The sequence below is a fragment of the Antennarius striatus genome, chromosome 20 (genome assembly GCF_040054535.1).
Source record: "Antennarius striatus isolate MH-2024 chromosome 20, ASM4005453v1, whole genome shotgun sequence".
Taxonomy (NCBI): Eukaryota; Metazoa; Chordata; class Actinopteri; order Lophiiformes; family Antennariidae; genus Antennarius; species Antennarius striatus.
Genome location: NC_090795.1, coordinates 12,338,147 through 12,360,701, shown reverse-complemented (window position 1 = coordinate 12,360,701; position 22,555 = coordinate 12,338,147). Strand labels below are relative to the sequence as shown.

The 22,555-nt window shown below is 38.9% G+C and overlaps 2 protein-coding genes across 2 annotated transcripts; one reads left to right on the top strand and one right to left on the bottom strand.

The window, feature by feature from the left end:
• Positions 1-32: 32 nt before the first annotated feature.
• Positions 33-22,555, bottom strand: nsmaf (neutral sphingomyelinase (N-SMase) activation associated factor). Its single transcript, XM_068343569.1, has 47 exons — positions 22,510-22,555; positions 21,871-21,997; positions 21,744-21,786; positions 21,527-21,622; positions 21,359-21,450; positions 19,736-19,808; positions 19,240-19,418; positions 19,064-19,153; positions 18,890-18,954; positions 18,548-18,606; positions 18,027-18,243; positions 17,798-17,930; positions 17,541-17,614; positions 17,345-17,453; positions 17,102-17,233; positions 16,977-17,034; positions 16,815-16,889; positions 9,591-9,671; positions 8,770-8,848; positions 8,442-8,503; positions 8,131-8,167; positions 7,892-7,942; positions 7,543-7,614; positions 7,379-7,426; positions 7,120-7,172; positions 6,882-7,011; positions 6,721-6,792; positions 6,334-6,442; positions 6,034-6,210; positions 5,814-5,893; positions 5,614-5,704; positions 5,464-5,527; positions 5,171-5,222; positions 4,785-4,905; positions 4,515-4,646; positions 4,394-4,436; positions 4,156-4,322; positions 3,567-3,678; positions 3,292-3,350; positions 2,913-2,980; positions 2,759-2,826; positions 2,553-2,676; positions 2,354-2,437; positions 1,982-2,132; positions 1,695-1,797; positions 1,029-1,138; positions 33-762 (listed from the first exon to the last, which is right to left on the bottom strand). The coding sequence occupies exons 2-47, from the start codon at positions 21,956-21,958 to the stop codon at positions 668-670; spliced, it is 4,278 nt and encodes a 1,425-aa protein (XP_068199670.1). The 5' UTR covers positions 21,959-21,997; positions 22,510-22,555; the 3' UTR covers positions 33-667.
• Positions 11,504-16,471, top strand: LOC137614068 (UDP-N-acetylglucosamine transporter TMEM241 homolog). The gene is made up of 15 exons (XM_068343568.1): positions 11,504-11,705; positions 12,029-12,075; positions 12,344-12,421; positions 12,516-12,597; positions 12,717-12,794; positions 12,945-12,970; positions 13,252-13,303; positions 13,388-13,436; positions 13,585-13,630; positions 13,739-13,774; positions 14,308-14,342; positions 14,668-14,737; positions 15,409-15,502; positions 15,632-15,696; positions 15,804-16,471. The coding sequence occupies exons 1-15, from the start codon at positions 11,634-11,636 to the stop codon at positions 15,874-15,876; spliced, it is 903 nt and encodes a 300-aa protein (XP_068199669.1). The 5' UTR covers positions 11,504-11,633; the 3' UTR covers positions 15,877-16,471.

The following is a 22,555-nucleotide window of genomic DNA, read 5'->3' as shown; positions in this document are numbered from 1 at the left end:
CTCTCTCCAAGCACTTAACACACATTTCTGGATACATGAATGAATAATTTATTCATAAGTAGGTAGATTAGTTGTCTGTGGCTACTTCCTGTCAGAGATATGAACCTTAACTGTGCAGTTAAACTACATCAGTCCATTTATCTCTTGCTGTTAATTGCAACCTGAGCAGAGAAGCTTAATGAACCTTCTAAAAATAAAAACAGTTCATAGAAAAACACTAAAAAACAGTAACCAGACTGCAGTTTGGTACTGATCAAACCTGAAGTATTTTTCCAGACATTTTATGTCTACTTTAAAAATAAAATTACCCTAAACCTAAAAAAAAGAAATATGTTCACGCATTTTGAGAGGTAAAACAACATAATAAAATAAATGGGAGAAAAAACAAGTTGAAAAAATAAAAAGGCGTGAACAATTTCTGTTTGCATGCAAAAAGAAAAACTGCATTTGGATATTTTCTCTCAATATGCAGGTAGATGAGTTAACGTGATCATACTGAACAGTAGAGGCAGCCTTCATCTCGTCTAAATGCTTGAAACGTTTCCAGTCTCTGTAATAAGTCCCAGTTCAGACAGGCGGGTCATGACGTCTATAGGATATTTGGCCCTTACAACTAAATGGTTGTCTCCGTCTCCCCAGTGAAGACAGGCTGTTCAGGCACAGCTGTTTAATCCTGGAGCTTCCAGAGGATGGTCTGTCTGTCCTCTCCACCTGTGATCACTGTAGTGCACAGATCATTCATCCACATGGCTGTGACCGCACCTGGGCAGAGATCATTTTCATTAAAATAATATATTCCTTCCAAGTATAAAATCATGTGCTTTTCTTTTTACATTTTGCACTCATCTTAATTCAAATCGGAATACATGTCAATTTACAAAGCTTCTGGTAACATGTAGGTGAGCCTCTAACTGAGTGTGTGGCAGAGGATGGCCTGTCAAAAAGAAGCCAATCATAGTGCTACTATGTCCTGTTCACAAGAGGACGCGGCTGACATTCATTCACCATGACAAGAGGGTGACCTGTACCTGAATGTGCAGGGATCCTCTGGGTGATCATGTTACTAAGCAGGTCCCACAGCAGCAGGTCTCCAGACTTCCCCCCACACAGAACAGAGTTCCCGTCCCAGCAGAAACATCTGGACACACCCACACCCACACACTTTTAAGCTGCTGCTACAAGGGGAATACAGTATGTTCCTTCATGGCTGACAAACTACCAGTCATTCGGCGTACAGCAAATTCAACACAACATGAAGAAAACAAAGCAGATAACTTTGTTTCCTTCAGAGCTGAAAATTTAAAGTTCTTTTAATTTATTAATCAACTTAGTTGGATAGAAACTTAGACTGATTTTCACAATATGATTTTCAAAGGCAAATTGATTCCTGAAAACAATGACAACAGGAAATAAAAGAAAAAGTTCAATTTTCTCTTTAACTTGCATTATTTAGCACCTTATCTGTTACAATCTAAGCTACATTAAAGAGACTGTATATACAACTGTAAGTGCTCCTTTGACACTGCAAGTAAAAAACTAGATACATTTTTGTCCAAATGACTTTTTCAGGAAAGTACAAGTCATTTTCTCACTTGCATACGTGACTTTCAGAATCTGACAATCTACAAATGCTGCATCGTCTTTCCTTTCAAAAAACTGTAGCCTCCACTTAATACTCAGCAGATTTATCTCACCGCTGCTCCTCCTCAGCTTTCACCGATGACATCACCATTCCAGTCTGAACATCAATAACCTTCATGCAGGAGTCCGCACCGACACTGAGAATGTTTCGGCTATCTGAGGATTCAAAGCCAGAATCATTGATGGTTTGTTAAACTCAATCCGTGTAGCAGTTTCATGACAATTAAAAAAAATGCTTAAAAAAAAACAATGTAGGGCTGGATCCTCTGAAGTTTCTGTTAAGCACATTAAGTTACATTTCAGTGAATACTAATGCCTAAACGACTGCTGTGTTTCGTACCTGGACTGAAGGCCATATGGTGGATGGTGCCAGTGTGACAGTGGACTTGCTGCAGCGCTGTGTAGCTGCTGGTGTCCCAGATGGTGACTGTCCCAGCCTTACAGCCTGACACCAGCAGGGTCCCCACTGGATTCAAACTAATGGCGTTCACCTGTGTTTTGGAGGCAATTTAGGTTGTGGCTTTATCTTTACTTTATGACAAGATAACATAATTACTAGACTGAATCATGCAGGATCTCCGACTTCTCAGGTATAAAAAAAAAGAATCCTTAGTAGTCAAACATCCAACCCAAACCATGTTTAAGCTCTAGGATTTCCAGAAACACTAAACTGTGTTTCCTCATCCCACATATAACCATCAGCCTGACTCACCCCTGCCTCATGCTCCAGCTCAGCCAATAACTGAAAATTGAATCTACTGTGACTGGATGAGCTCCCAGCAGCACACTGCCAGACCTGTCAAATAAACACATCTTTAACTCTCATTTGTCACCACCCTTCCAACATATGAACCACATATGTCCGAGTCCCACATGAAACATCACATGAAAACTCACTAAACTATTTTCACCTTGACGGTGGAATCCCAGGATGCTGTGTACAGCCGATCTTCAAACCAACACATCCCACTGACAGCATCATCATGACCCATCAGCGTGTCCTGCCGCCTGCCGTATGGGATGGAGTAGAAGTAGCTGAGGGAGGGGAATTCAGCAGGTCAGCATACGCTCATAAGCACCTGTCTGCAGACTGAATGTCTGTATGTATAATACATACACATTGTTGTCCCATGAGGAACACAACACCGTTTTACCATCTGCCAGCATCAAACATGAGGACAGTGCCTGAAAAAAAAGTGTCAAAAGTTTAGATTGAGTCAGACATGACGGACAAAATGGCAGAGATGTTGAACATAGACTCAGCTATGTACCATGTTAGAGAAGGACATGCTCCTCTGGAACTCTTTCAGGTCTTTGGAAAACATTTTAAGAGTTGAGTCTGGAAAAAAAAAAAAAAAAAAGGAATTAACTTCAGCACAATAGAATGCTGTTTCACGTTAAAATTTTCTAAGGGTACTGTCATCCTGTCAACTATTTTACCAGTCAGCTGATATCTTGATGGAGTCAATGAAATCAGTTTGGTTCTGTATTATCAGATCTATTGATTGGCTGTAATTTCATAATGACATAAATGTCTTTTTCTCAGGACAATTTAACTTCATAAAACCCAGAGAATCTTTGGATCCTGTCAGCACTGCTACAATAATCGATATTTGTCTCTTCTTTCAGATGCACAGATATTTTCCAGACCTTGGGATGTGGAAAAGACAGATGATCCATCTCGAGTCATAGTTATGCCCGTCACAGCCCTGTATATTCAACACAAAGAGGAGAGGATGTACTGAGTATAACGTAAAAAACTCAAACTACTTTCAAATGTTTAAGTGTTGATGAAACACCACATTTTAATTTCCTTAAGTAATAAGAATTGTCAACATGCATGCACTTCATATCTGAAGCTTCCCTTTCAGTTTACAGAACAGTGTTTGTCATTACAGCAGCCAAGTGAAAGTCTCCTCACATACTCTTTATGGATTTTGTGGCTGGAGAGGAGTTTCAGGTTTCCCATGTTTGCCCAGGCTAACTTCCTGCTCTCCTCAGTCAGGTCCTCGAAGGACGAGTCTTCACTCTGGGATACTAACATCAACACAGATAGAAAAAAATCTTATGTTCTCATATGATAAATGATGGCATATAATGCTTATGGTAACATATTATTAGAGCATTAATTACATGAAATAAAATCAATCAGCAATCATCAGTAAAGCATTTTTATTTGGAGAAGAACTACCAAAGACAGAAGATTACTTTGACTGGATAGACATGCTGATAACGTGAGACATTCACCAATTAGTTATTGTTGTCTTTAAACTTTTCTGAAGGAGTCACATTACTCTACTAGTTCTGTTGCAGAGCCATTAAAATAAACATGACCTACAAAATAAAGTGTGCGCTGCATTCACTGACAACTCTGTGTGCTCCTCTAAGAAGTGTGAATCAGCAGCACCAGCTGAGTAATATGAGATGAAAGAGAAACGTTTGCAAGCATCTCTGTTGTGTGTGTGTGTGTGTGTGTGTGTGTGTGTGTGTGTGTGTGTGTGTGTGTGTGTCTACCTGGAGACAGCTCACTGAGTGGAGAGCTGATGCTGGGGCTTCGGGTCATGTTGTGAAACCTGGGTGTGATTCTCTGGGGGTGGGGGGTGCTGAACAGCTGTTTGGGCGTCTGACCAAACTCTAGGATTTGTGTCAACATGGCGATTCTCTGGTCAGGGTCCTTGATGCTTCCAACAGAGTAGGAAAATGAGTTGTGCTCTGAAATGTTACAAATGTTCAGTAATCACTTCTGTAATACCTTTCACAATCGATGCCCCCTTCATAGGTCACTGGGTGAAATACTGTGAGACAAAATGGTAAATATTAGTTTTATTTGTTTAGGTGGGCTGGATGTAGAATCCGGTTGCAGGTTGTTTCACCATTATGTGCTGCAACAGCATCACTGCCCCTCTGTTTAAAGCCAAACACCAAGTCGATCCAATCATGAAGGTGCTCTGACACAAACTGACTCTCCAGAGCGGTCCTGTGCTTTTGAAGAAAATCACCAGGATCTGGAGTAGAGCAGACAGATACAGGAAATGTGGAGAAAGTGTTATGTTTTCATGGAGGGCAGGAATACTCAATCTAAAGGAAACCAATGAATATGACACTGTATTGCTACCATGATGAGCTGGTACACAAGAAGTTACCTGAGGCCCACGGTGGGAGAATGACATCACCGACTAAACTTCCATTCTGCTTTCTGCCCAAGTTTAGACTCAGTTTGTTTTCCAGAAAGCCGGGATCATCACCAAAAAACTCTGGAATCAACTGCAAGAGCATCACTTGTCAATACTAATTCCATTCATTCCATAAAAAGACTCCACTTTAAATGCAGGGAAATAAATTCACAGACATAAACATATGAAATAGATGACAAAATGGATAAGCTTTGATAACTTTAAGATGTGACTGGCAAAGGTTGTATTTGGGTTTTTGAGCCATTTCTGGTAACCTTAGAAAAATCAGCAGCACATATTATGCTAACGAAGACAAACAGTGAATAACATTTAGCAAAGCAGCTTAACTGTGTTACCTCTTTGAAGTCAGTGGCCCCTTCCAAGCAGTTTTTCCATGTTTCACCTATGCTATAAGTAAACAAAATAGGTCAGTTAATACCCATCCTGCCATCGATATTATATAACAGTATTGTATTTTAACATAGGCTATAAAGTGTTACAGCCAGTCACAAAAAAAATCTTTCACTTTCAAACATGAACCAAATTGCACATTATCAAGGTACTGAATCATTATATTCACGTTTTGAACACCCATAAATGAAAAACAAGTGTGTTGATCACTGTAACTGGTGACATGGTGATAGAGTACCTGTTGAACATGCGATCTGCGTGATCATAGCGACCATTCTGGAGACACAGCATGTGCTCTGGAGCTGCAGGTTAGAGGACACACTGAATGCAGGCGATGAAAGCCGTAGTTCTACACATGCTGTGGCTTCAATGGGGACAAGTGACATACCGACTCTAACCAAGTAAAACAGGACGTAGCCCGGAGAGGAGTAGTGACTGCCATACATGAAGGGAGGGTCAGGCATTGCCCTGTAGCGTTCCTATGAGTAAGAGAAATGATGAGAGATGCTCACAGAACAGAAGCAACAAGCTTTGTTCCACGAATAATTACTACAGTCCTGGCTGAATAAATAGATGCAGCTGTCTCACCAGCAGTCGGTCTAGTCGCTCTTTGTTTAAGGCTCCCACAGGTTTGCTCAGGTCTCTGAAGATTGCGGCGTTTGTCAGATCTGAGAAAACAAACATTTGATGTCAGTTTTGATCATAACAGATTGATCACAGCATCACAGAGGCTAGATGCTAATCCTCAGGCTCATAGTGAGAAGCAGGACTTGTGGTTAATGCATGTATTTCTTCACTGTGCACCCACCCAGCTGTGTGCTGGTGTAGTCAGAGAGGATCCAGGGGAAGACTGGATACTGGGAGAGGTCGTTGCAGCTTCGGTCAGCGAGGTTGTTGAGGTGCAGGAGATACTGGTAGTTGCTCAGATGACCTCGCTGCCACTGCAGCATGTAGCTCTCTGCTGTGTGCTCCGTCATGTGGTTCTCTGAGCAACAAAATTTAAGAGTTACAAGCATCAGTCTGGAAAGCACAAAAAGCAGCACTCCAAATAACATGTGACATGTAATTTTTTGACAAATATAATCACTTCACTACTGAGTTTTCTCACCTAAGAATGTCGCTATGTAGTAATATACCTCATCTCTGTCAGCTGTGCTGTAAAACTTCAGGTAGATGTCAGAACAGAAATCATTCTCAGTACAGAACACCTCGAGGCCCTGGGTGAGGAAAGACACACAAATTAAAAATGTACACATGAAATAGAATTACTGTTATTAAGATACCAAAGTGTGGCCTCATGTCACTTCAGTTTCACCAGTTCTTTGAGTCGTGAGGATCACTGTAACGTCTGTGCTACTCACTTTAATCTACGTACATGATTGTTTTATATTATTAGCATTGGCATCATCATTGCAAAATGAAGTCATGTTACTGAATGTTTTTCTTCTCAGTGACCTTCAAAGGAAAAGACTTGATTTCCTTGCATTGTACTTACCAGTGGTCGGAGGCTGTGGCGTCTTTTGTAGATTCTCCTCACTCTGTGAAGTTTGATCTGAATAACCTGCTCCTGAAATGACAAGTAGTAAAATAATGAAATAACATTATCTCGGTGACTGTAGGAAGTCTTATTCATGTCCACATGATCGGGTAGTTCACCGGATATCCATTGAGGGGCTGGAAGTAGAGGCTTTCATCAGTTATACAGACATGTCCTGGGTTGCACACCAGAGGCAGCACCATTTCCACTGTGCACTCCATGTGAGGCTTCTCAGCTACACTCTGAAAGCTTCACAGCATATCAACATTAGATCTTACAGCTGCATGCTCCCACAACAAAATAAATTCTACAACTTTAATAATGATTAGACGTCAGTTAAATGCGATGTTAACCTACCAGTTTTTGTCAAAAGATGACCTCGCCAGTCGAGATTGTAAATTTGCTGCAATCTGAATAAAAAAAAACAACCCACAAGACATTTAAGTTTGATCATTAGAAATCATACATATTTGTTTCCAACAAAAGAAGATTAAGAGGAATGAAATACAGCAGAATCAATACACAAACAATTTCACAACATGATGGTCATCTGGGTAAAACAAATGGAGACCAGCTGAAAGGCGTTTGGTTTGTCTGGGGGTTCTGAGAGACTCACCATTGCAGTCTGATCTCCAAGCCTTTCCAGACAGGACGCCCTGTGGAGCTGCAAAACCAGAGTCACAATGAGCAAAACAGCACGGAAGCAAACGGACGATTGAAAATCGCCATCTATTAAAAACTGAGGTATGAGGTATGAAGATGCCTTTTATCTCTGCGTACCTGGAGCAATGTCTGAACGACATCTTCTGTTTTAGTCCATACTTCGAGCTGAAAAGTCAACTTCTGTAGGCCCTTTCAGCGTGATGAAACAAGTTTTATTAAAGGATTTATTACAATTAAAGTGCAAAACTTGGAGCTTTTTCATTACATTATTCAACATTGGCATAATTATGAAAGATCATTAGCTCACCTTCACATGTTTTCAAGCAGAGACCATTACAGACAGAATGCATTAATAATAATACCACAGTCTTTTCATAATACACAAGAAAAGACATGACACAGTCAGCTCTAAACAATCTCTAGCAGGGAATCAGAGGCAACTCCTGTTGACCTGCAGATGACTCACCCTTTTATTTTTGTAAGCTTCTATCACGTTACTTTCCTTGATGTAAATAACCTGAAATCAAAGTTTAGATTTGTGATTTTATTTTAAAAACCTGTCACGAAAAACAAAAATCCTGTACCGACAATTATTGATGTGAATACTCAAATACAAGCCAGACCAACATCAATCAAATTATCTAATATATCTTCAAAGACAAAAATAGCAAAAATAATTCGATGATCAATGGTAGTATAACTCACCTGCACACATGAAATAGACATAGCAGAGGGCCGTGGCCTATGGAGAAAAACAACATGGTCAAAATATCCAAAGAAAAATCACTGCATCTACTTATTAGTATGATTTATAGGGGCAGTTCCCACAACATGTAATTTCAACACCAAACATTCAAAGAGGAAAAAACTCTTAAATACCAGGTACAAATCAGCATTGTTTCTTTTAAATTCAAATAGATCAGACAACTTTTTTAAAACTTGTTTCACCAAACCTATTTGACTAACTTAACTACATATGTGATCACAAGGTGAGGAAATGACAAAATCATCCTCACTCATTGAAGGGATTGTTCTCTTTCTCCACATACTCTATGTTCTTACAGTCTCGAAGAGGAATCTGCAGAAACAGAGACAAGGACCTGGTTATATGTGTGTATATAACATGAAACAGAAACATTCACCATAACATCCATGAGGTTTCTTTTTATTCATTTTTTCTCAAGTGGGTTATGTACAGCTGGTATTTTTATCTTCATCTATCTAAAATTAAAATAAAGACTGTGATTCCCAAGTAAGGATTATGGAAAATTCATCATTTGGCAATAATTTCTTAACAAAAACATTTTTTCATAGTAGTACAAGTTCAAAGTTGAAATGACAAACCTTTAAAATTGGCTCCACGATATCTTCTGGATCAAATATGACAGACTTGGAACAGACCTTGAATGAGCCTCTGGATTTTCTGTAAGGGAAAAACATGAAAAATAAATGTTTATTTAGATAAAACAGACCTGGCCGCTTCATCAAATCCCTCTTCAGTTTATCAGATGCAGAGGGTACATTTCAGACACAATGGGCTTTGTCAGCTTTGGGAATAAATTTAATCAAAGAGTGAATTCATAGTGACCCTTTGTGACGCCTTGAGTGGAGTGAGATGCTGAGGGCCGCAGTATTTGATGGCCATGTATGAGAACCTGCTTGTTCTTTGAAAAAATAAATTTCTCCTTGGTTTGAAAAGTGCAATAACTGCAACCAACTTGGTGCATACTAATCTGATGTAGTAAACGGTGTAAAATAGACTGTTTTGTCATAGAATTATATTAATGACATGGAATAAAAGGCAGAACACAAACTTATGACTGTGAAACTGATATCACATGGTAAAATACAACTCAGACTGAGAGTATCTCTCTTAATATATGTTCTTCTTGCTTTGATATGACAATTAATCATGTGAATGATGTTCTCCACCTCAGAATAAAATTATGTTGTATGTCAAAGGTGAATTCAAATGTTTTAATCAAACGTTTAAGTGCAACAATGTTGTTGCTACAAGCACACGTGTAAAAACCAACACAGTGATCAGGATTATCACAGATTATGTGACAGGGTGGAAGCAAAAACAACTGAAGAACCAATGCTGACCATCCACAGTGCATATTCCAGTTCTGTCTGGTGTATTGTCGCTAACCAACTGCCTTTACCTGGTTGAGCTGCTTGTGGTGTTGTATGCGGTGTGCTGCTCGAAATAGTACTCCTCCAAATCCAGCAACAAGAGAGAAAATCTGAGGACAAATAGCAACAGGAGTGAGAGATAACAGTGTGCTCTGCACTGTTTAAACAGCAGTCAGTCCGCCACCAAAATAAAGACAAACACAGGGTCCCAACCTGCAGTGACTCTTAAACAGCCTTATCTTTTAATACAGACAACGCCAGACAACAACAAATGATGTAAATACTGTAGACTATTACTAGATTTACTTTTGTGGAACAGAGGACATCTTGGTTCTCAATGATTCTATGTAGCATCCATTTCCTGTGTTGCACGAGTCTAAATCTCCATGATACCGAATTGCTGCTGATAGAATTATCCATTTTAACAATGCTAATACATACAGGAAAAAAATACATTAGATTTAATTTTGATCAGCTGAAAAAAATCATGTGTAAATTATTCTTAAAAATAAGGACCACACCTTTAAATGTAAATGGTAAACCTGTGTGAAACCTGTTACCTCTTCAGGTAAGATCTCACACAATAACGTTACCCTTTTCAAGCACCAGCTCCATAATTTAATATTGTCGGATTTAATTATAGAAAACAAATCCATATGAAATTTATGGAGGGGCCACAAAACTCTTCTGATGGAGAATGAAAGTTACATCAAAGCATCAAACAACTAATGTTAAAACTAAGCATGATATGAAGATACAGACTCGTCAGTTTGACCTTCCCCTCCACATACCTTCATAAATCAGGTATTGATCATTTGAATTCGAGATTTAGATGCCCAGTTCCTTAGTAATTAAGTATTAATTACTTTGACAGATTTCATGTTGTCATTTTTCCCAGAGATTGCAGCCATCTGCTTTTTCCTGCTGTAAATTCTATACATCATATAGTCCACATATCAGCTGTACATGAATGTTAAGAGCTCAATATGACATCAGAGAAAGCCTCCAGTTCTTTTTAAAAGGTTAGAGAAAGTCATACTGGGACATATTTGCTGTTCATCACATGGGATAGAGGACATATGGAACGTGTCAGAAGGCCTGGCCGTGGATACGCAGGTCTACAGTAACTATAGCTCGTATTTCACGGGTGCAGACCGAGGCCGTTCTCCCCGTGTTCAATAACAAGACCCGGCTGACAGGGAAGCGCTAATGAGCGGAGTGATAAATTACACACAGCGGTGCTACAGCGGAGCTAACTCTACACCCACAGAACGACCCTCTCTCCCCGGGAAATAATAATGCTATGTTAACAAGACGAGAAGCAGCACAAACCTTTCTTTACGCCGTTCTCTGGTCTTTAAAAAAGCCATGACTGTCCACCATCCTCTCGTCACTGTGCGTCAGAGAAGTCACACTCGCATCTCTATAAACACGGAAACTTAACACCACGTGACTGACCCTCCACGATTTCACACAGGAAGTAAGAGGCTTCACTCTTACTATATTTCAGGATACCATAACGTTTTTTTTTTGGCTTATATGTAAATGAAATAAATGCATATTTTCTATGTCATTAAAACTATTTTGCAAATATTTCAGGTAAAGTGAATGGTTATGGTATTTACAAATATATTGCATTGAATTAAGAGCCTTCAACTTATTAAATCAAAATATCTTTTTTTAACTGTATTGAAATTTAAGTTATGTGGTTACATAAATTTACATCCAAATTCTTACAGAAATAAAAAAATTACTATTGCGCCTGAAGGACTATTTTGAAGAAAAATGTCACAATCAAAATTTTGTAGAGTTTGACATTCAAAAAACAGTTCTTATCCTACGGATTAAACTAAAAACGTGTGCTGCTGATTTTAGAGCCAGCGGGGCATCTTTCCAAAGATAAACAATCTCCTCCTCTAAACGTCTTGACGTGTCGCTCCAGAGAGGGAAGTTTGCTGTCTTGAAAATTGTGTGGCTTGAAAACAGGCGTTTTGCGTTTAATAGTATGCATAACATAGATTTATTTGTCATTTAGGAATCATGTACCTGCTGCAGTTTGTCGGCAGGTCAACATGCAGTGGAGGAAACATTTCACTGGCGTCGCCTTTAGTTTGGTTTTCGTTGTATCGTATTTCACGAATAAGGTGAGTTTGTATCATCTCTTTAATTTTTATGTTATACTTATTTTTAAGCGTTTGCAGGAGAATTAATGCACAAGTTAATTGTTAAGAGTGAATAATTTATCCAGTGTTTGTGTTTTACTGTTAAATGCGTTTCCAGATGACTGGGGACGCACTGGATTTTCAGTGGTTTTATTTCTAGTACTGGAGCGTCTCCAGTTTAAACACTGATACAAATGCAAGCAGAATTATTCAACCTCATGTATGTTAATTAAATCGCCTCTGGTTTGACTCTGATATGATCAGTTCAATTATAGCATGTATATATTTATTTATTTTTTTTCCAGTTTGTCCTGTCAGTGTTAAAATTCACCTATCCAACATTATTCCAAGGGTGAGTACCTCAAACCTCTAGGGGGAATCTCTTGCTGATCTCATATGGTCAAATAAAATGTGGATTACCGTAAATCCTGGAAAAGGTTTCAAAGGTCAGATGTTGTGTTGATGTTATTGATGTAGATAGTAAAATGTGAGGTTATTTTTTTTTTAAATCAATGTATTAGTTTAGGGTAAACATAGTACAAATAATATCTTGGGCTCAGCCTAGAAATGAGTGACGACATGTAAACCTGCTGTTCACTTTCACCAACATGTATTTCCAGATGGCAGACTTTTATCGGGGCTGTCCTGCTTCTGCTCTCTGGGAAGCTGGGATGGCTGGAAATGAGCCGCGTCACCAGGTGGTTTTATACATTATTCTGAAGTTGACACTGGGCTGCTTACAGTGGGTCCATTAAGCAGATTAAGAGCCTCCTCCTTAATGTTGTGTTACAGATCAGCAGCTCTTTACTGGCTGCCAGGCTCCCTCCTGTTTGTAGGCAACATATATGCTGGTTCTAAGGCCTTATCTCATATAGTACGTCATATGTACACACACTCTCATATATGTTGAATGTTTTAAATAATGTAACCTACTGCTCATTATATTCAGAATGTCTTTTTCTACTTAATTAAATCCTCTTTTTCTCTGTCCAGGACATTCCTTATTTCTTCACTCTTCAGAATTCCTCACATGTTGTTAGTTCTGTCATCTCAACAGTCGTCCATAGAGAGGTAAGAACCTACACTGCTGGTGGTGTGTGGAGACGTCCACCCATGTGCAGTTCACTCCCTCTCTTTGACTCTTATTCAATGGGAGAACACGTGACCACATGTATGACAAAGCTCATCTTACAAACTGTGCTCTGATCTCTTCATCAACAGAAGGTCCAACGGCTGACATTTATCAGGTTTGCTAATATTTGTCCTTCATCGAAAAGACTGTGTGCCAGTTTTAACATACAGACAAAAATTCTATGTGTTTTGATATTTCAGAGGAAGTGGGGGAAAAAAATCAGTAGATCTACCCCTTTGTTCTGACACACTTAGAATTTCATGTCCCACTTCTTGCTACGTTCTCAGCCCCTCCAGCAAATTTGATGATAATTTGTAGAGTAGATTTTGTGTAATGCTGCTAGCAGACCAGAAATGAATGAAAAAGACTATGACGATAATGTGGTTTTTTTTATAGCTTGTGCTTTATGCTGCTCTCAGCCATCAACCTCCCCCACTATGATCCTCAGGTAATCATCCATCATGATGAAAAGCAACTTCTGATGTTTAATTCTGCAACAAAGCTAGCAGTTACATATTCGCCTCTTTTGCAGTTTGACTACAGTGGTTACCTGTGGGCCGTCGGCCACCTGTTCTGCGTTGGTGAGAATACTGCACAGTGAGGCTGCACAGTTAATAGCTGTTACACACTATTGGAAGTGTACCGAGAATTTTCAGATGGTTTCACGCTTAAAATGATTTACTAGACATTCTCACAGAAAACAAAGAATTTATTGAATTTTTTTCCCAGGTGCATACAGAGTGTTGCAAGTTCGCTACAAACCCAATAATTTGAGGTATATCTCAACAAATAAAACTGATTATTAAGAAAAATCACTTTGAACAATATGTCGTTAATCGTGAGTAACTCTTAAAACATTCACTGAAGACTGTTTTCTTTGTAGTGACCTTGAACTGCAGTGCATCAACTACCTGTTCAGGTAAGAATGAACGCTGGTTTATTTGAAGGTCCATCAGTCTCAGTATACATGCACTGATAGATAGTTGAATTTCTCTGAACACAGGTAATACTCAGAGTGCCTACAGACTTATTTAAATTCCATCTTTATTTTTGTTTCTGGAATTCCTGTCAGATAGGTTTGCAAAAGTCTTATCTTAAAACAACTTGTTGCAACAAACAGATGGTGCAATCATGATAATCCTCTTCCTGGAGCTTTTGGAACACGAGTACAAGTTAGCAAAAAAAAATGATGATCCTGTAAAGGTCCCACAAAACTAAGACTTGTTAGAACAGAACAGAGATGGGGAGAGCTAGCAATGCAATTTTAATATGTAATAAGCAGAAATTGATTTACATGTAAACAGTCACTTCATTGGAATTAAATACTTGTAGCCTCAGGGCTTGATTTTCAGATACAGATTAAATCATTTATTGTCAGAGGATAAAAAAACTACAGAATGGAGCGTCATATATTCCTGACTAATCTCAGCTCTCCCTCCCTTTAAATAACAGTGTGCTGCTGCTGGCCATTGCTGCTCACCCAACAGGTATGACACCAAACAGATGCTTATTTACTCTGTGATTACATGCTAATGTAGCAAGTGTTGCTTGATAAATTTTATAATTTATGAGCTAGAGATCTGCAATTAATTTGGTTCAGAAGCCCAAAGTATCTGAACACTGACAAACAGGAGTTTTTTGGGGTTTTTTTTTTTTATAATTAACTTTCTTTCTTGGACACACTGTGATTTTTCTTATCCACAAATATTTCACTTCTTACATGATCTGCCGAGTTGTGAACCACTGATACAAACATTTAAATTTAAATATCTATATTTGAACCCATAGATACAGATCTTTGCTCTTCTGCAGGTGACCTGATGGGCGCCTTGGAGTTCCCCTCACTTATGTCCTACACATTTCACTGTGGCTGTTGTGCCAGGTAACTTTTTTTTTAACATTTATTATTATTATTTAACATATGCACTGTGTGTTCATTGGTACTCCCAACATATTTCGTGTTTCTCCCTCAGAAAAATAATGCAGTAATTATGTAGTATACATTATTCAGTATAAAAACAGCACGCTTTTGTCAATGTGTGTCATCTAACTCAGAACCCAGACTGTCAGTGATCAGTCCTTCTGGCCAAGATCGAGTTTGGTTATCTTTATAGTTCACATTATCACACTGACCTGTGATCCAACTCAAATATGAAAACCTCTGTCCTTAGAAATGTCAGACATGCACTCAATTTTTTTGCATGATTATTTTGTCACAGAACAAAAAAGTAACACTAGCCAAATACGCTAGCGGTAAATGTGTTTCATTTTGCAATTCAGTTTGTTGATTGATGTCACACGATCATGTACCAGATCTGGATCAGATCTAGGACCATTGATTGAGTAACTTGTCTAATTTGAAATGATCAGATGTTTGTGTTCATCCCTGAAAACACTGGCTTCACATCAGCTTGATAATGTGAAGGTAACCTGGATAACCTTGTGGAATATCAAGAAGTGTCCTGTAACATTACCCTTCACATAGATTAAAGCCGTACTCCTAGTCATGTATCCGCTGCCATCCAGAGTGCTCTCATTCTTCTGTCGTCTCAGTGCCCTGCTGGGCTTCCTGTTGCTGTTGGCCACAGTCAAACTGAAAAGTGGGTTCTCCCTCGAGCACTTTGAGGTCTGGATTTTCATATCCAAGGTAACTTTTATACTTCTCTCTATTGAGGTTTAACCAAATCCCTAATCAAACAAGGCAGAGTGATTAATAAAATGATTACATTAGTTTGGCCTGTTGTTGTAGAATTACATATTGCTACCTTCCTTTCAGGTGACGGCGATGTCCCTCTCCCCCTTTGTCTTCAACATGGATGTTAATGCTCCCTCTCTCATTTGGCAAGTACCACCACCTGCCTGTTTTAATGTTAAGTTTGTAAATGTCTTTCATGTCAGTCTCATTAATTTTGTGATGATGAAACCATTCCTGTCCTGTTTGGTTACAGTGTGGTCGTCAGCCACGTGGCAGAGGCCCTGTTGCTTTACTCTGAGAGGGAACCTCAGCTGGGTCGAGGATGACCAACAACCTTCAGTTCCTAAGATTTTCTAGAAAGAGATGTTTATTTTTTCAGATTTTTTATATGTTTTCATTTGCATGTTGATAATACTGTATACTGACCAAATGAAGTAATCTTTGTTTACAGAGTGCTCTTAGTAAGACTTTTCTAATTCTGTTCTAATCATACTGAATGAAAAAGTATATCTTTTGATGATAAGTAAAATTCTTGTAGCAGAGTCATTTCCATCACTCCACAGAAGTGCAGTTAACTTTTATTTATTCAAACATATCCAACTCAGACTCATGACCTACAAATAACATAGCTCAGACTCGTTCATATGTACACCCAGGACAAATTATAGACTGAAAATGATTCTCAGTGAGGTCAGTGTTTGGAACAGAGTTTCATTGTGTGATCAGAGCACAGAGACGAGCCTGTTCTTGCCAACAGTTCTTCTTCAGAGTCAAAGACTTTAACTCTCCTGTAGCTTTCGCTTTGGGGAGAATAAAGCATTGAACGGTTGTCTTCTCCTAGGACGTGTTTGTGGATTTGTCTCCAACTTGATATATCCTAGAGGGATGATCTCATATTAGTCTTAATGACAGTAAAATGTTTGAATGCACTAAACACTGAAGACACAGGAAGAACTAAATGGTTTAAAATGTGCTAAGCTTCTTTCAGCACAGATTAATGAAGGGTTTAGCGACACTTTTATAACACTTCCATTACCTCTTTCAATGCACGTCTGGGTTGACGGGAACCCGACTTCCCAGAAATTTTCAGGGGTGGAAGGAGGGATGTACAGAAATCTGTGCCGGGAGCACGCAGACAGTTTCTTCTGTTTTTCCTCCTCTGGCAGATGAGCATAATACTGTTGAAAATAAACACTGGTGAACATCACTGAAGGAAACATTAGCCCTTCTCTACTTTATAATGACAATGCTTACAATTTCACACTCCTTGCAGGTGGTTCCCTTCAATTTTTGTCTCTCTTCTTTCTTACGAATCGCAACCACGTATGGAAATTTTGGTCTAATTAAAAAAAATGAGCATTGGAAAGGTGAGAATGGAACGGCATTGCAAATGAGAAAATGACACATACTGTGGAGGGCGTCTTACTGTGCGTTGTGCTTTTTGGGGCTCATAGTGTTTTCGGGAGGATCTTCTAGTTTGGAAGCTTGAAACAAATCAACCAATTACAACAAATTACATTGTGACAAACAGTTCTAAATGTAACAACCTACCTTCTTCACCACCATCCTCTTCCTCACAGGGTTGGCTCTGCCCTGAGTGTGAAATGTTGCAAGACTTGTACTCCCCATAAGTTGTTGTGTCAAACATCATATCTAAACTGTCATTTGCCTTCCTGCCAAGGCCTGAAACCACACAGAGAAACATTTAGCGTCATGTATGCACTGCACTACTTCAAATCAGTGCCAGTTTGTATAAATAGTAATGGTCAAGTAAAAACAGTGGCGTGTTTTCACCAGAAACTCCTCTGTCGGGGGTGTTTTCCTCCTGAGCTTCCAGTAAGCTGTGACTGACCCATGTGCAGTCTGTATCGGCCAGTTCTCCACGACGGTGTTCTTCCTGTTGCTAAAAGATTAACACAGATTAATGGAATGACTTGTCATTTCATGTACATTTATTGCTTATATTCAGGGTTGTTTACAGAACATATACCTCATCTTCTCTCCACTCATTGCCATGCAAGGAAAGGGTGATCCATGGTCCCTCAAGATCGGGCTCCCTTTCAGCTAGGAGAACAGAATTCACATCACAATCATATTCAACTGTTAAGATCCATTTGCCCATGATTCCATTCTTTTTTTTCCCAGATACACTCGTAAAAACATCCAGTCTACTCTCAAAAAAAATAATTAAAAAATAGATGTCTTACAGTTCCAAGAATTTCAATTCAGCTACAGGACAATACTCACCACCTTCTTCATGCTGGTCATGTGAAGTGTTCACCATCACACAACTGTCTTTTCGTCTAATGTTTGGTTTCTTGAATTCAGGACTTGTGCAGGAACCATCTGGCTTTTGGTCAAGAGTTTGTGTTGACTGAACCTGTTAAAGGTTAAAAGAAGCATGTTTTAATAGCTGAAATATTACAAGACCTGGTCTGAAAGTAGTGCTTCCATTCACGGTGCTGCTTTTTCTAACCTTATTGTCCAGGTGATCCTTGACGCTTTGGCTACTTGAAGAAGTGGAGGTTTGTTTGAGCTGGTCGCATTGTTTGTTTTCCATCTGTTTGCTTGGGTTGTCCTCCTCTTGCTCACTTTCCTCTTTCTTCCTTTTGGCACTGTTGATGGAGCTGTTTTCTGAAAAGCGTTTGAAGCGTGGGAGGAGTGATGGGGAGGCTTCCGTGGTTAGGTCTGGACTGTGGATCGGTGGAGATAAATAGGAGGAATGGTAGGCTTCAAAGCAGCGAAACAAACACAGATGCATTGGAGTGGTTTTTGCTTTTGTGTGTATGAATTGTATGAATTTTTGCTTTTGTGTGTATGAATAAATAAAACAACTAAATGAAGCCTTAACGCATTCTGGTTTTGTACTGCAGTTATCAGTATAACAATGTCATACTCAAATATTCAAGGGAGAAACACTTGTATTCTTTAATTATGTAATCTACCAATAAGAATGTAAATTTATGACTAAGGACATGAAAAATATACCATCCTTACTTCAAGCAGAAACTATACTTAATGGGAGAGCATTTCTGGCCTGCAGCTTTCTCCGTTCTCTGTGAAAAGAGAACAAGCCAGAGTCTGAATGTCTGGTTCAGTTCATATAATTAATGCAGGCAAAAAATGAAAATGAAGCAAACACATAGGAAAGATGTGCTAAATTTCTTTTTATGGGTATATATAGTTAAGTTTCTAAAAGCATGTGAAGATGAATTCTTTTCAACTTATCATGCATGAAAAAACTTATCCCAAACTAACTGACAGGCTCTCTCCCGAAAAAAGCTCATAATTTATATGGTAATACAAGCTGTGTCTACGGTGATCTTATAGTTTTCTTACCCTTTCAAGAGCTTCGAGACGACAGGTTTCTGCAATCACTTCGTCCACATTTAGATCCATATCATCTGAAATAAAACCCAGCTGTCAAAGCATCTTTATACACGTCTCCCAATCAGATCACATTCTGGCCAAATACATGACGACACAGGCTAAATACAGTAGAGCATGTCATACCTGAGTAGGAGAATGCATCCATTTCACATGTGTTGGGTACAAGTACTTCAACTATTCCAGAATTCTGTACGACAGATTCCTTTTTCATCACTTAAACATAAAACAACACATCCAGAGCAGTGAGTGGGTACACAGAAACAACCATTGAATGTCTGCTTACAGTAATGCAGACTGACCAATAAAGAGAGAGTTGTTAGCATGTGGTGGAGGCGTTTCTGCATAGCGAACATGCTTGACTTTGTCGATATTCCTACTTTTCTTCAGTTTGTTTATCACCGGCACTGAGCTCTGCACTGGTGAGTCTGGGATGATGCCTTCTTCTTGTTCTGGGGAGGACGCCTGATCCACCTCTGAGCTGATGTTGAATTGGAAAAAAAACAAAAAACAATTTCCAATATATTACTCGGAACGGTAACAGTAAAATAAATTACCACAGCATCAGAAATAATCATGTTCTCCCATAAAAATGTAGAGAAAACACCATAAAACCTGAATCACAGCAAAACAGAAACCAGTTTGTTATACCTTAAAATATACTATTTAGTTTATTATAACATATTGGAAGTCATCTTTGGTAGCTTGGTTCTGAAAGACGGCTGGCAATATATATAAAAATTCTGTGTATTTTATTTTTTCTAAATGATATAGACTGTATACAAACTAAAAGCTTACCGAGACAACTTTAGTTTTTTTAGTTCAGTACGTAGTGTTCTGTTTTCATCCTTAAGGCTGTTTCTTTCCGTCTCTGAGGGATAAAAACACAGCAGATGTCACACACAGATCAGGACATTGGGACATTGACATAATTATCATCTACACCGCCACAATGGATTTGAAAAGAAAAATAAAATGCTTTAAATTCAAACTTTCACATTTAATTTCAGAGTATTTACATATAAATCAGATGAACAGTGTAGGAATTACATTAGTTTGTACATGAGCCTCTCACTTTTCAAGAGACCAAAATTCATGGGACAAACTAATCAGATATCAAACTTTCAGTTTTTAATATTTGGCTGCAAATTATTTGCTGTCACTTCCAGCCTGAAGTCTGGAACACAGAAACATCGTCAAACGCTGAGTTTACTCGATGGTGATGCTCGGCTTGGCCTCGACCGTCCTCAGTTCCTTCTTGTTCTTGGGAGCATTTTCCCTTCATCTCGTCGTCAGCCAGTGAAAGGAATCAATCGGATTCAGGTCAAGTGATTGACTTGGTCATTGCTAAGATTGGACTAGTTTGCCTTTAACAAATCTTAGTTGTTTATGCAGTATGCTTTGTGTATTGTCCATCTGTACTGTGACGCTGTCTAATAAGTTCTGAAGCATTCGGCTAAATATGAGCAGACAATATTACCCGAAGCACTTCGGAGGTCATCCTGCTGCTTTTGTCACGTCATTAATAAATATAAGGGAAACCCCTTTCATCGGAAGCCGTACGTGACCACATCATGACCTGACCAACACCACTCTTCACAGATGAGGTGGTATGTTTTTGATCATCAGTTCCCTTCCTTCTCAATACTCTTCTATTTCCATCTCTCTAGAACAAGTTGGTCGTCTCATCTGCCCTTAGGATGTTGTTCTGGAACTGTGAACACATTTTTAGATGCTGTTTGACAATATCTAATCTGGTTTTCCTGTTTTTGAGGTTCACCAATGGTTTATGTCTTGTGGCAAACAAGACATAAGGAGACTTCCCTCTGGTGAAGTCTCCTCTTGATTGTTGACACACACACTCCTACTTCCTGGAGAGCATTCTTGATCTGACCAACTGTTGTGAAGGGGATTTTCCTTCACCAGGGAAATAATTCTTCTGTTACCTACTACAGTTCTGGATAACAGGTGTGGCCAGTCGATCTTGCCATATGTTTTTGATCTCTATTGGTTGGGATTGTTTTGATTTTCCATCCCAACAATAACTTGCGTCACTGGTAGCTCTTTGGATCTCATAATGACAGTTGACAGCAATAGATTTCAAATGCAAATGTCACACCAAAAATCAACTTTTACCTGTTTAATTGATGATGTAATAATGATTAAAAAAAGCCCACTGCTGTCCATGAAATAGGTTTTGATTCGACTGCCCCACGACTTTTGGTTGCTTAAACAATGGAGGCACTCATAGAAACTTTTGTGTTGATGTCCCAGTAATTATGGAGATGACTTTACATTATATAAAATACATCCTAATCTCAGTCCTCTTCATATTTATCTGTATACAAGTCTCAGTGTTTAAGAGTTTTGTTCTGATTTGGTTTAAAACTACTATAAAAAAAAAAAGTGGGTAAAACTCACCCAGTTTGTTAATGAGGTGCAAATTCTGATCCTGTTTATCTTTCACCTTCTTTTGCAAGACAGCACAACGATCACACTCTCCTGCATGGAGCCTGGAAACAGTGAAGAAAGCTGTTGCTGTTTGCAACACATTTTATAAACAAGGTAACCTGTTGTGGAGGAGCTTACCTTTCTTCCATGAGGCTGATGGCATCCTGCAGCTTTTTATTTTGCTCTTTCAGCTTCTGGTTGCGAGTGAAAAACAATTCCAGTCTCTGAGCATCTCTGCAGAAAATACAATGCAGATTTCTGATGGAGACGCTTCCTTATTTGACTATCTTGGCTACAGCCAAGAAAAGATTTCTATTGTTATTGCTATACTTTAATAGTGATATTAGATACTCACAAACAACGCTCATGTTTCAACTTGCTCACTTTGGCTTCCAATTCTGAAACAAGTAAACTGTGGTCGACTGAAACAGTACATTAATCTCATCCACTTTACTTTTTGTGGACATACATGAACTTGTTACCTTGTATTGCATTTTGGTGACACACTCGAAGCTTCCTCCAGACACCTTGAAAGGCGTCATCAGCTGGTGTGTGTGCCCCGCTGCTCATCCTGCGACGCTAGGCGGCTGCTGGAAAACACAAGTTATCCTGGAACACAATGCCGTGTTAGTTAATGATTCTGCACAAACAAGTGTTGGTCTGTCGTGCAAAACATGAACCACAAATATGTTAAACTTGAGTTAAACCTAATTGTAGTCCTCTGTTTATAATGAACACCGAACCATTTTAGCTAGCGTCCGTCTGTCATAAAGTTGACTCAAAGCTAACTAGCTAGCTATAAATTACCCACTGAATTGTCACTGGTGTAATTCACACTTGAGGTTTCTACCGAGATAGTTTGAAAATAAAAACACGTTCTTATCAGCTTTATGCCTATTTTACTGCCAAACCCACCGAATCATTTGTATAAAGAGAATACTGACTAAACCCTGACTCCCTCTATAATATTGGATATATTTAAAACGTAAGAACTTAACATTAAATAAAATTGCATTATCGTAAATCTAAATTACGAATCCTGACTGTCAGAATCAAGACTTACATCAAACAAATCCCCCAAAAACAGGAGGTTTGGAAGATTAAGTTAGTCTGTAACTTACAGGCAAAGCAGGCTAATGTCGCTAACGTCGTAAACTCAAATTGATA

Coding starts and splice junctions, on each gene's coding strand:
- LOC137614068 (XM_068343568.1), top strand. CDS start 11,634: ATGCAGTGGAGGAAACATTTCACTGGCGTCGCCTTTAGTTTGGTTTTC. Junction 12,422..12,515: donor GAAATGAGCCGCGTCACCAG/GTGGTTTTATAC, acceptor GTTGTGTTACAG/ATCAGCAGCTCTTTACTGGC. Junction 13,437..13,584: donor CGGCCACCTGTTCTGCGTTG/GTGAGAATACTG, acceptor TTTTTTTCCCAG/GTGCATACAGAGTGTTGCAA.
- nsmaf (XM_068343569.1), bottom strand. CDS start 21,958: ATGAGCAGCGGGGCACACACACCAGCTGATGACGCCTTTCAAGGTGTC. Junction 17,454..17,540: donor ATGAGTGGAGAGAAGATGAG/GTATATGTTCTG, acceptor TTAATCTTTTAG/CAACAGGAAGAACACCGTCG. Junction 16,890..16,976: donor CCCAAAAAGCACAACGCACA/GTAAGACGCCCT, acceptor TTTTTTAATTAG/ACCAAAATTTCCATACGTGG.